This window comes from Eretmochelys imbricata, chromosome 16 (genome assembly GCF_965152235.1).
Source record: "Eretmochelys imbricata isolate rEreImb1 chromosome 16, rEreImb1.hap1, whole genome shotgun sequence".
Lineage (NCBI taxonomy): Eukaryota > Metazoa > Chordata > Testudines > Cheloniidae > Eretmochelys > Eretmochelys imbricata.
The window spans coordinates 11,077,160-11,090,497 of record NC_135587.1 but is presented as its reverse complement, the minus strand read 5'-3'; the positions used below and the strand labels follow the sequence as shown (position 1 = coordinate 11,090,497).

At 44.9% G+C, this 13,338-nt stretch overlaps 1 protein-coding gene across 1 annotated transcript in view; it reads right to left on the bottom strand.

The window, feature by feature from the left end:
- Positions 1-544: 544 nt before the first annotated feature.
- Positions 545-13,338, bottom strand: part of PAPPA (pappalysin 1) — a 213,735-nt gene continuing 200,941 nt past the window's right edge. The window contains exon 22 of the mRNA XM_077835969.1: positions 545-652. Coding sequence (XP_077692095.1) covers positions 545-652 — 108 coding nt within the window. The remainder of the gene's footprint in view (positions 653-13,338) is intronic.

Below are 13,338 nucleotides of genomic sequence, written 5' to 3'. Positions count from 1 at the left end.
CGTGGTGAACCCATCCTAACCTCAGTTCCCTGGGCATGAGATACCTTGGCATTCAGCATCAGTATAGGCTTGGCCTGGTTTCATCCGAGAACTCAGCCTCTTCCATGAATGGTCTGAGTTATGAGCGCTGGAGAGGGGAACGTGTGTTTGCTTTGATCTCAATCTCTCTATTTATCTCTATAAATTTGTATATATATATATATGGCTTGTTTCTCGCCTTAGATCTAGATACAAACAGTTCAAATTAGGTGGGCGCACAACTGCATAAACACATGCTGTTTTGATACTTAAAAGTCTTGACTCGACTCTTTGTTTTTGCTTGTTTGTTGTTTTTGCTATTTAAGATATACTTAATACATAACCCCCCACTTTGAGTTCTCCTTGGACAAAAATTAAAGGCAGACTGGTTGAATTCTAAAGGTCCCTGGTGCAGAAATGCCATCCAGTTGAGCAGCTAAATGTTAAAGACAATACCAAAAAGGGATGTGGTGTCTCTCCGAGCCTGCCTTTAGCGGTGTGATCGTCCATTCCATGTTGCCGGACGTTACCCACGACTGAAGCTGCGTACATCCTTCTGACTGTTCTCTTGAGCGTTGGGGTCTAGGCAAGCACATTCTGCTTGTAGGTCACAGGACATAGGGAAAGGAATAACCTATGGGATAGAGGCAAAAACACAGGGAAGTGCACAAGGAAACACACTTTTCGACAGTCATGTGGATAATTTCATGCCCCTAGTCTTGAAAATCTTGGGCTAAATTCCTCGGGGCAGGCCCTGTACCCCACCCATCACTGAGCACTTAAACAATGATGAAAAGGTGCCTGGGTTTCACCAAGAGCGAGCCTTTAAACGTTTGGTGTTTTCAAAGTACAGAGGCCCAACAACTGAGTGGGTGGGAAACTTGGAAGGAATGGGAGCGGGAGATATTGCTCTGTGCAAATAAAATCTCCTCATTGTCTGTTTAAAGAAGAGCGTGCAGTAGTCGAAGTAACAGCCTGGAGTGCTTGGCTAACAGACGTTGATTTCAGCCTATTGCATCATGGCATTTACATAAAGAGAAGGGGGTGGGGGAGAGTCCTGCTTGCCTGAAGTGAATTCCCAAGAGTCTCTCCCATCTGCGCAGACAGAGTTAATGACCTAATTCCCCTCCCCCAACCCTTTCCAGGACAGTGCTGCAACCTGTTCAAATGTTCTCGGCAAGTACAGCAAGCATTTGCTCACTCTCATTCGCTTGGCTCTGCTTCCACATGTTTGCTTCCTTGTTTTATATGCACTTTTCTCCAGGCCATACAGCTCGGATCTGTCTGTTCCCTATCTGAATCCATCCATCACTGGCACATGGAAGAATGTGGACCATGCACTTACACACATAGTTACCATTTCTGTCCATGGAGCTATCCCTTCCGTACGTGTCCCTGCGTGTCTGTGTACAATGTGCCTTTCTCTTTACACACACGCACAGGGCAGATGGGTGGGTGGGGCGGGGGGGGGTGGGAATCTTTATTTCACAACGAGGCAGCCTGAGATGGGGACACAATGCAGCTCAGAAAAGAGCTCAGATAGCCAACGCCGGGCACGGATTCAGTGCTCTCCAGCACCTCCACCCAGCGCATCTGACTTCACCTTCACAAACCTTAACCGTTCAGGTGGAGTCGGGACCCGGTTTGGGGTCAAACTGTGGCACTGCCCAAAGAACTGAATCAAAGACCGAGTGACTGCAACACGTGTGAAGGGAAGAGAAATGTCAAGAGTCTAAAAATAAATAAATTCAAATAATAGAAATCAGAGAATTTGTAGAAACTGGAGAAAACAGGAAGAGCTAAGAGGATACTTTGTAGCCTAAAGGTATAAGTATTTGCTAGGTAAGGCATAGGCACAAGTTAAGGCAGTAAAGCAATGAGCTTTCAGGCGTGTAAGGGTGTATTAATTATATTAATTACTTAAGAATTCCCAGTTAACACACTGAGGTTTGATAGTAAATACCTTTACCCATAGTCTACAACTTGGTCCATCCCTAAACCAGTCAGGGCAGGACTACTGCAAACTACAATGTCCCAAATATTCTGAAATGAGATGGTGGAGTCTACTGGGTAGAGTGAAGACCTGAAGTTCATTCCTGACTGCTGCTGACTCACTGTTTTGCCTTGGCCAAGCTCTTCTGTCTCTGTGTTTCAGTTATTCTCCCTGTAAACTGGGGATAATGCTCCTTTAGAGATACCATCAGTGCAACATTGTCACTCTTTGGAACTCCAGAGTCAAGAATGAGAACCCTGGAAGATGATGTCTTCAAAGAAGCATGTTACAGGTATGTAATTTCCCTGTGTGCACCTCACAGGGCTGTGCTGAAATATTGACTTTTGAACTTCCTGGCTCTCTGGAGTTCGTTACAGTTTGATGTCAGTCTGGTGTTCTTTTGAAATGAAGTCAGTGGGCCTCTCCTTATAGCTTTCCCCCCTCCATCGGCCCCTCCTTCTTTGCTTTCTAACAACAATTACAAGGACGCGTGAAATCAGAACTGGACAATCTCAGGTCTCAATACAGGGTGAAATGCAACGGCCAGCGATATACAGGAGGTCAGACTACATGACCTAATGGTCCCTTCTGGCCTTAAAACTCTATCAATCTGCGGAAAGAGAATAATCCCTCTGTACCGTGAGAGCCTCTGGAGAGGGAATGTCTTCCTCTGTGTTGTCCGAAAAGAACCCTACAGTCTGCCCTATAGGATTCTATACTGAAATAGTCCAACTAGGCCAGTAGTCTGTCCCCAACAGATGCTTCAGAGGAAAGTGCAAGTTCTCTGCAGTGGAACAACATGGCTATAAGGGGACTTTCCTCCTAATCCAGTGAACGGTTGTGTTCGTCTCTTTATACCCCTTACATATTTTTATCCTATCTAATGTAATGTTCCCATTGTCTAATCTTCACCACAATGATATCTTAACAGCAGCGAGACTCCCGGGATAATTATACATTGTATAACGATGTACTGGACATTTATATGGATAAAGAGAACATCCACAGTCCTATCTGACAGGATACAAATCTTTAAATGCTCATGCTTCAGGGCGTAAGCCAATCGCTCATTGATAGGGAAGAAAAAGGCAATGAGGACAGGTAAACTCAAACATGCATGGCTAATCTCATGACTTCAGCACCAAAAGAGCAGAGAAGCAAGGCTTGCGTTCTCACAGAGAAATAACAATTAAAACATATGGTTGTTCCAAGCCCCCAAGATTTTCACAAGTATTTAGGCACCTAAAGGTGCAGAAAGGCACCAAGTAGATTTCAAAAAGTTACTAGCTACCTAATTCCCACAGACATTTAAAAATCCTGCCCTAAGCTCTTTGGGAGCAGAGACTATCTTCTCCTTCTGTGTTTGTACATTTCCTGACACAACAAAGGCCTGGTCCATGACTCGGGCTCCTAGGTGCTACAGCAATACAAACAAACAACATTAAGAAGAAGCTGCCTTCCATTCCTTGTTCACTGAGCCATGCTCCGGTTAGGTGCTTGAGCCCAGAAAAACACACTCTAAAATGAACTGGATTTTTTTTTCCAGATAGCTCTTTAAGGTCCCAAGTCATTAACAGAATATATGACTAGCACTGACATGTCCAAATATATGCATTTAATCTAGACATTATACATTTAAAAACAAATCTGTTTTCCTTCATTTAGCTACCAAGACCTGCGCTCCCTTGTGTCTCACTTGCAACAGTTGATGCCTAACACCCAGGAATGCTGCTGTAGCAGGAGAAAGACAGAATGTTAAAAACTCAGGTCTTGGCTCAGTGATTGTTGTGAAACAGACAAAGATACTGTATCCACAAACAAACTGATGTAGGCAGAGAACACCACAGCCCAAGAGGGGACATGGAAAAGGGGTTAGGGGAGAGAAATGAGAGCGCATAACACATATACACACACTAGCATATGAGAGATGAGCCAGAACCAAAACCAAAGGACCGAACCACAAAGAATTCCAGGGACATATGGATCAAAACCGGAATGCTGGTCTTTGAGCCCATCTTGAATGCACACACACATGCACAAATATCTGAGAGATGGGCCAGAACCAAAAACCACAGGACGGATTAGCACAGAACTCTGGGGAATTTTGGGTCAAAATCTGTATGTTGGTTCTTGGGTCTGTCTTTAATGCACACACACAGTTAACAAAAGGAATCAAAGGCACCTTGTCCTCATCATGCACATAGGCTAAGCCTGACAAAGAGACATGGAGAACACAGAGCAAACATTATTCTGGAATTAGAGCATCCACACACAGCTATTCAAGAATCAATATTGCATTTTAAATTCACATCCCACCTTAATCCAAATTATCTTTCAAATGTAGATAAATCCTTATGTTTCTAATCCTTTTCTGAATTTTACCGAGCATTCGGTCTCAATAAAATCATGTGGCAGTGAGTTCCACATGTTAAATGATATGATGTGTAAAAACTGCTTCCTTTCATCAGTTTTAAATTTCTTGCCTTCCAGCTTCATTGGAGGGGGAGAGGACAGACAGACATAGAAAAAGAGAGAGACCACTTGTATGAGGACATTTCACCCTTTCAAACCTCTCTGTCAGCTCTGTGACACCAAGGCTCAGAGGATCTATTTGTGGTTCACAACTAGAAGTTATTTTTTGTTTGTCCCCCTTTCTTTGAGCTAAAAACTCCATATAATTTGTAGCCAACTTTACATCCATCACAGGCTATAGAAGGGATATAACCCTCTTAGAATCATAGAATATCAGGGTTGGAAGGAACCTCAGGAGGTCATCTAGTCCCACCCCCTGCTCAGAGCAGGACATAATCCCCAACTAAATCTCTGCAATCTCTGATCTAAGAGCCTTATCCAGAGCCTGCTGAAGTTAATGGGAATCTTTCTGTTGACTTCAGTAGGCTTGCGATCCGGCCCTTAATTTCTGCGCCCATATATTACATGACAGGTCCTGTTCCGACGGTGAAGAAGCATGGCACTCTGAGTCCTAGAGGAGACAGCACAAAGACAGGAGACACTGATGCATGGCTGGGATCCAGTCAACTAAATGGACCAGAGGCAGCTTGTCCTCCTCATGGTGCAGCTATGGATTGACACACAGCTAATGCTATCCAGACTCAGATAACCCACTGAGAATCGCTGAGAAAGGACAATCTGGAGGAAACAGATGGGAATGCGTTTGAGGGTATTACTCGCCTCCTTCCCAGGGTGAAATCCCAGGCAGGTACCGAGAGGGACGGGAGAACAGTAACACAAATAGCCTGATTCTTAGCCCTCCACACCCTCTCCCCCACCCCCGCTTCACACTGTGGCTTCAATGCACTTGCGGCTGATTTACACTGGCATAAGTGCTGCTGTGGGGGTGGGGAGGAGCGTCGCATGTCGGGAAACAGCGTGTTGCTAGATAGAAGTTGAAATGTTTGCAAAATCTCCCTGATGTGACTAACTCTGGAAGTATGAAGAACCCCCACGTCCATCTCCCCTCCTATGGATAAAAGTGCTGGGTCAAGATAAGCATGGCAGGCTGCGGCAAGCCGTTCTCAGTGGCCGCTCACCTCCCCCCGGTACCCTCAGAGTTCACACACCAAGTGGGGGCTTTGTTCCCTAACAGGGCTCTTAAGCACAAACACGTCTTGTACTTTTCTTCTCCCTGGTTTTTGGCATTTAGGTCACCAGGGCTTTTCTAAGATGACGCAAAAATTGACTTTTAACTCTTTGGGCTGGTATGCTGGGTTCACTCCCAAACCAGGTCAATGCCCCCTCAGGGCCTGGGAAAGGAGAGATTAAAGTTCCTCAGAGGCCCAGTACAGGACGGTATGTAAGGTTGAGAAGGCCTGACTTGCCTCTCCCAAAGTTGTACATCCAGAGCTATCCCATTGATGTTCATGGGCCTGACTCTCTTCTCACTCATCCTGATGTAAATCAAGAGTTACCCCATTGAACTCAACAGGCCCGATTCGCCTCTCATTCACCCTGGGGTGTCAATCAGGGGTAACTCCACTGAAATGAATGTAATTACATTGACATAGACCCAGCATGAGAGTAGTGTCAGGCCCTAGAGGGTATGTCTACGTGGCAAAAATTGACTTTTAACTCTTTGGGTTGGTATGCTGGGTTCACTCCCAAACCAGGTCAATGCCCCCTCAGGGCCTGGAAAAGGAGAGATTAAAGCTCCTCAGAGGCCCAAAGGACGGTATGTAAGGTTGAGGAGGCCTGACTTGCCTCTCCCACAGTTGTACATCCAGAACTATCCCATTGATGTTCATGGGCCTGACTCTCTTCTCACTCATCCTGATGTAAATCAAGAGTTACCCCATTGAACTCAACAGGCCCGATTCGCCTCTCATTCACCCTGGGGTGTCAATCAGGGGTAACTCCACTGAAATGAATGTAATTACATTGACATAGACCCAGCATGAGAGTAGTGTCAGGCCCTAGAGGGTTTGTCTACGTGGCAAAGAAAAACCCATGGGTGGCCTGTACCAGCTGACTTGGGCTCACAGGGCTCAGGCTATGGAGCTGTTGCATTGCAGTATAGACTTCCGGTCTTGGGGTGGAGCCCAAGATCTGGAATCCTCCCACCCCGCAGGGTCCGAGAGCCCGGGCTCCCGCCCAAGCCTGGAAGTCTAACTGCAATGAAACAGCCCTCAGCCCGATCCCCACGAACCCAAGTCCGCTGAGACGGGCCAGCCGCACGTGTCTAGTTGCTGTGTAGACATCCCCCTAGAGTAGGGGAGGATGAAATAAGGAGGTCAGTAACTTACTTTAATTCCCTGCTCTTCATCTGCGTTCGTAATGCTGACAGTCGAGGGGCTGAAATGAGCAAGGGAGCCAGTTTGGCAAACCACACGGAGTGTGAAAGCAAGCAGCTCTGCCGCTCCGCAATCAGCTGTGCTTCCAATCCGTGTGCTACTGATTGTGAAAACATGAATGTAATTAGTCTAAATAAGCACCAAAGATTTCAGAGCAGCCTGACCACCCAGAGGCAAATAGCTGGTGTGCAGAAAGGAAAGCCCTGTTCCTTGGTTTCTGTAACACTTGCTAATGAAGCAAGGTTGGGTGGCTGAGCAAACAGTTAGCAGCTCTCCAGGGATTGCTGTGTGTTCTGGGGTTCCCACAAACATACAGCATTTCTCATACCAACCAAGAATTTGCTCTCAGGATAGACAACACGGGCTGCAACCATCACTGTGTTTAATGTATTGCTGTCTGGAAAAGGATCCTTTTGGTGTTAGGCAAACCAACTCTGAGCCCTGAAATGGCCACTCAACCACCCATGACCAAAATTGCCCTCACATGTCACACAACCACTTGCTAGCCAGGACCAAACATAACAAGTAAGCAAGTTCACCCGAATGCCTGGATAACACAGTGCACTTGGAGCACATACTAAACACTGAACCATTTCCAAACAAAGGAAGTAATGCTTTTATATTGCATCCTCTGTTCCTTCATGCACCCTATATTGTACCTCTCTAGCTAATTACAGTGAACGGGAACAGCCTGCCAGGGGCACTGGAGGTGGCATGTCAGGGAGATCCACTCTTCTGGATAAGCATCGTTTCCTCAGTGGCAGCTAGTCCACTGGCTGTGTGAGCTTTCTCATACCCACGTTCTAAACACTGCCAGTTAGGACTGTTGGCTTCAGGCAGAAGAGCAGGAATAGGAACATTGCAAGAAAGCACCATGTTTCAGAGATGATCAGACTTGGGTATTTACATCTCCAGAGTACTCACAGATTGTCACTTTTACTTTTGGCCACAGAAGATGGGTAGGGATCCACTGGATCCCACTTTGGGGTGGGGGGTGGGATGGACGCACTCCTTGGAAATCAATGCTGATACTACTGCAAATTAAAGCAATATGTCTGCTCAAGGCCCTTTGCTTTATGTCCTGGTTTCTTGAGTGAAGAGGCTCAGATAAGTTTCCATGGGTTTTGGATAAACAAAACGTTGGATGAACCGTGCCAGGTTCTCCATCCAGCACTAGGCCTCATTTGTTTTTCACTGAGCCACTTTGTAGTTTTTTCTCCATGGTGTGCACCTGTTTCAATGGAACATCAATCGGCGGAAGATTTGGCATTCTAAATGGAGATTTGTGCCAAGGTGATGTATCCTTGGCATTAGGGCAAAGTGGTTGATGTCTAACCTGAGCTGTGAAACTGTCTGAGACAGATTCTCCTTTCAACTGCACTGCGGCTACCCTCCTTGTGATGAAGTGGAGTGGCCGGGATGTAAGTGAGAGGAGAATGTGGCACTACAAATACCGTCCAGTTTTGCGGAATTTAAAGAGCTTATTCTTCTGGGTTAGATTCAAGTTGTGTACCTTGAACAAGTTGCAGGGACTGGGATGCAGAATATTTAACACAGAGTGTCCGTAATGATAGTTTAGAATGGAATATGTGACCAGGGCCCATTGAGAAATGATTTTGATCTGCACAAGTTCTTTCTTGCCATGCTTGTCAAGCGAAAACTCATAAAATGGAAAGAAACGAGGAAAGTAGTGGAGGAGAAAGGCAACTGGACAGGAGAAATCCTGGGGGAAGAAAAAAAACACACCCACAACAGGGGAGTAGTTACACTGCAAGGAGTTGTTAAAGTTCCCTAGGGAACTTTTGGAGGATCTCTGAAATTAAGTCATGGAAGACAGGTGAGATTCCAGAGGACTGAAAAAGGGCAAATATAGTGCCAATCTATAAAAAGGAGAATAAGAACAACCCAGGAATTTACAGACCAGTCAGCTTAACTTCAGTACCCAGAAAGATAATGGAGCAAATAATTAAGCAATCAATTTGCAGATACCTAGAAGATATTAAGGTGACAAGTAACAGTCAGCATGGATTTGTCAAGAACAAATCATGTCAAATCAATGTAATAGAATTCCTTGACAGAATAACAAGCCTTGTGGATAGGTGGGAAGCTGTAGAAGTGATATATCTTGGCTTTAGTAAGGCTTTTGATACTGTATTGCGTGGCATTCTCATAAACAAAGTACAGAATTACAACCAAGGTGGAGCTACTATCAGGTAGGTGCATAAATGGTTGGAAAACCATTCCCAGAGAGTAGTTATCAGTGGTTCAGAGTCAAACTGGAAGGACATATCAAGTGGGGTCCCACAGCGATCAGTTCTGGATCCGGTTCTGTTCAATATCTTCATCGGTGATTTAGATAATGGCATAGAGAGTACACTCATAAAGTCTGTGGATGATACCAAGCTGGGGGAGGTTGCAAGTGCTTTGGAGGATAGGATTAAAAATCAAAATGATCTGGACAAACTGGAGAAATGGTCTGAAGTACATAGGATGAAATTCAATAAGGACAAATACAAAGGACTCCACTTAGGAAAGAACAATCAATTGCACACATACAAAATGGGAAATGACTGCAGAGGAAGGAGTACTGTGGAAAGGGAGCTGGGAATCACAGGGAATCACAATCTAAATAGGAGTCTAGAGTGTAACACTGTTGCAAAAAAAGCAAAGATCATTCTGGCCTACATTAACAGGAGTGTTGTAAGCAAGACACGAGAAGTAATTCTTTCACTCTACTCTGCACTGATGAAGCCTCAACTGGAGTATTGTGTCCTGTTCTGGGCGCCACCTTTCAGGAAGGATGTGGGCAAACTGGAGAAACTCCAGAGAAGAGCAACAAAAATGATGAAAGGTGTAGAAAACATGACCTGTGAGGGAATATTGAAAATATTGGATTTGTTTAGTCTGGAGAAGAGAAGATGCAGAAGGGACATGATAACAGTTTTAAAGTACATAAAAGGTTGTTACAAGGAGGAGGGAGAAAAATTGTTCTCTTTAATCTCTGAGGATAGGACAAGCGGCAATGGGTTTAAATTGCAGCAAGGGAGGTTTCGGTTGGACATTAGGAAAAACTTCCTAACTGTCAGAGTGGTTAAGCACTGGAATAAATTGCACAGGGAGTTTGTGGAATCTCCACCATTGGAGATTTTTTAAGAGAAGATTAGACAAACACCTGTCAGGGATGGTCTAGATAACACTTAGTCCTGTCTTGAGTTCAGGCGACTGGACTGAGGTCCCTTCCAGTCCTATGATTCAATATGATTCTATAAAATGAGGGGATAGGAAAGGAACAGACACTAAATCAAAGGAGCCCTAATAGTGGGATTTGAGGCAGTCTGCTGTTGGGGCTAAATCATGCATTATCGAAGGTGAGGCTGTTGTGCGCATTTGGCCTTACATTTGGAAGGATGCCAAGAGCTTTAATGTTCGGTATTAAAAGATGCAAATAACCCCAGCAAGATGGGCGTGTGGGAAATTTCTATCACTTCCACTCCTTCGTTGGCCTCTGGGGCCTAATTTCTCCCTCAGCTCTACCCAGACCTTTCTACTTACTCCAAAGAAGTTGCACAAATGGAAGCAGGGACAGAATTTGGCCTTAATGTTTGCTGTCTGGGATCCCAGAATGCTATCAGCTTGGACTGTTACACCGACCAGGAAGTCCTTCCAGACAACAACCAGTCTAGAGATGTCCAGTAAATGCCTGGGTAGTTGCTTGTTTACTTTAACAATGTGCCATATTTTTCTAAAACATGTTTTATAAATACCTTACTTCTGTGTGTTGTGGGATGCAAAGCAAGAAGCAGTTTTATAGCGCAGCTGGGCAAAGGGCAAGCTGGCAATCTGTGCCAGGTCAGGAGGTTGCAGACATTAAAAAGAAATGAGATTTTATTTTGTCCTTAATGGAGGACCTTGTTCCCGCTGGATCCACAACAGAAGCTCTTTCTCCCTCGAGGACATGCATTGTGGTGACCTTCCTTTGGCCAAGGGGAGCTGGGTGGCCTTCCCTATGGAGTCCTTCAAACCCACTCCCGGGTCATCAATGGGGCAGGCAGCCCAGCAGTGCCCCATACTCTTTCCCTCAGGGGCTTACCATGCTGTCTGTACGTGTACCAGTCCCTACTAGACTAGAACCTGAGTTTTAGGTGCACAACCTTTGATTGTTAACTGCCAGGCCTGTCGGCTGGTTCCATAAAGGGTGCTGCAGGAAGTGGTTTGATGATTCATTAGGCGGTGCTCTTCTCCCAGAATCTTTTCCTGGGCATGGTGCTGTGGGACACTGCAGCTGATCCAGGAATGCACAACAAATCATTTATCTGACGAATGTATCCTTTCCCTGCTTACTAAATACCCATGACAGATCGCAATCGCCTCAAAATGTATTCACCTCAATATTACTGAACGTGTTCACTGAATATCAAAGTATTCCATGCAGTTCTTTCATGATTTATTTTAAACTCTGTGGACTGATGGTGAGCAGTTCTCGGCAAGTATTCACTATTGATTATTTCAGCCGAGTTGCGATTGGTCTGGTAAGTCATATGGCATTGTTTCCATTCCTTGACTGGAGGAGCGCACAAGGCCATGTTGTTCTAATAGATGTGTGGACCAATTTAAAATTTGGTTTCTGCCAATCCTTATGCATGCAAATTTAATTGCCTTTCTGTGAACTTTCACACCAGTGTAACACGATTGCGTGAACATTTGTGGAAAGTGAACAGAAAAGGGGTCAATGTTCCAGGGACTTTTTGGTGGAACCTTTTATTTCCATACTGCCCAGCTCTATGTGGTTGCTTTGCAGCTGGAGATACCACTATTTTTGGAAGAGACATAAAACCAAACTTTTGACCGTTTGTGGTCAATAAAGACCTCAGTTCGCCTTCGGCATGACTGTTAACACCTGCAGCTTCAATCGGATATGCAATGATTCTTTACTTCCTTTTTAAAAACAAAATGTGGTGGCGGTGTGCACCGCTAAACACTCAGAGGTGACTATATTGCAGTGAGGACTGAAAAGGGGACTGTATTTCAGTGGGGACTGTAAAATGTCTTGGGATCTTTGGGGATGAAAGGTGCGGTGCAAATACACAATATTTTACTAGTCCTCTTTTAAGAACCTTGTGAGACTGCAGTGTGTGAATTTGACACAGCAGGCAGCAGAGGTGGGTGTCTCCCTCAAATGCTTGAACACTTTCTAACAACTGCGTAGAAGTACACCATCATCTGGTACTGGAATTAAAAGAGCTGGGTTTGCCCCTCCCTATAACTCCTTCAGGTTTTGGCCTTTACACCCAAAATGTGTTTTAAGGCTGTGGCTTTTAAGTAGGTGACAAATTGCGCTGGAAGGATTTGGTATGTGGAATATTTTTATGCATCTCTCTTTTCTCTCACCTTTCATTGTTTTTCCCTTTGGAATATCTCCTTTAACATTCCACTCATAATGCTCTTCAAAGGAGGAGACTGTAGTTGAATAGCTATGCCTAAAATCTGTTCTCCAGCCAAGGGCCCTTAGACCGGAAAACAACTAACTTCCCCATATGGCTGAGTGTCTGCATGGGAATTCAAACAGGTGTCTGTGAGCTGGTGGCCATTCCTTTGAACTGCATGAGACACACTGCTGGCCTCAAACGACCCTTTTCCTCTGAAACTTTTACATCATGCTGTGTGCCTGGCTGCTAGATTATTATGCCATAAATTTAATAAACTAGGCACTGGCCATCTCACTTTTGATTTGAAGAGCCTAGGACTTGGTTGGTTTTCTCATTTCTTTTGTGTGTTTTGTTTGGTTTCTGGGTTCTTGTTGTTGTGTTTTAAAAGTCTTTGAAAGCTGAGTGCATGTGTCTGGAGAAAACACTTCATTTGAGGAGTTGGCCCTTGTGAATGATTAGGAAATACTGAGGATGGGATTTTCAAAAGCCCTCAGTGTTGGCCAACTCTGTTTCCATTGAAGATAATGGTAAAACTCCCACAAAAGTCAATGGGAACAGAGCCAGGCCAATGCATAGTAATTTGCAACCTCTCTTCCCTCCCCTCTTAGTATCTTATATGGAATAAGTTTGGAGGTCTTAGTCCAGTTCCTTGTGGAGAGGTACCCCCTCTTAAACCTACTGCCACATTTGCTGGGCTATACCAGCGGAGAGGCCAATGACTGACTAGGCCATGGAAACTGAACACTCCCTTACATCCCAAGAGGTGGCCCGTTCAGTTAAGGGTTGAGGGATATCAATTGGGAAGCAATTGCCCATGATATCCTCGATCATGCCCATGCCACCGCCCAGGCAATACGTGATTTGTGACTAAAGAGAGAACTTCCCTTGCCAGGGCTGCCCCTTTGCCTGAACAGTTCACACAAATCATTTTAAAAACAAAGATATATCGAATATCTGAAAAGAGGCACTATTAGGAAAATTAAAGCACTACCCCCATCCCTTCTCTGCTGCTACCAAGAGATGACATTAACCTATCACCAGTCATTGCTCACTGCCCCTTTCCAATGATCCCTGATATACCAGAGACATGCCA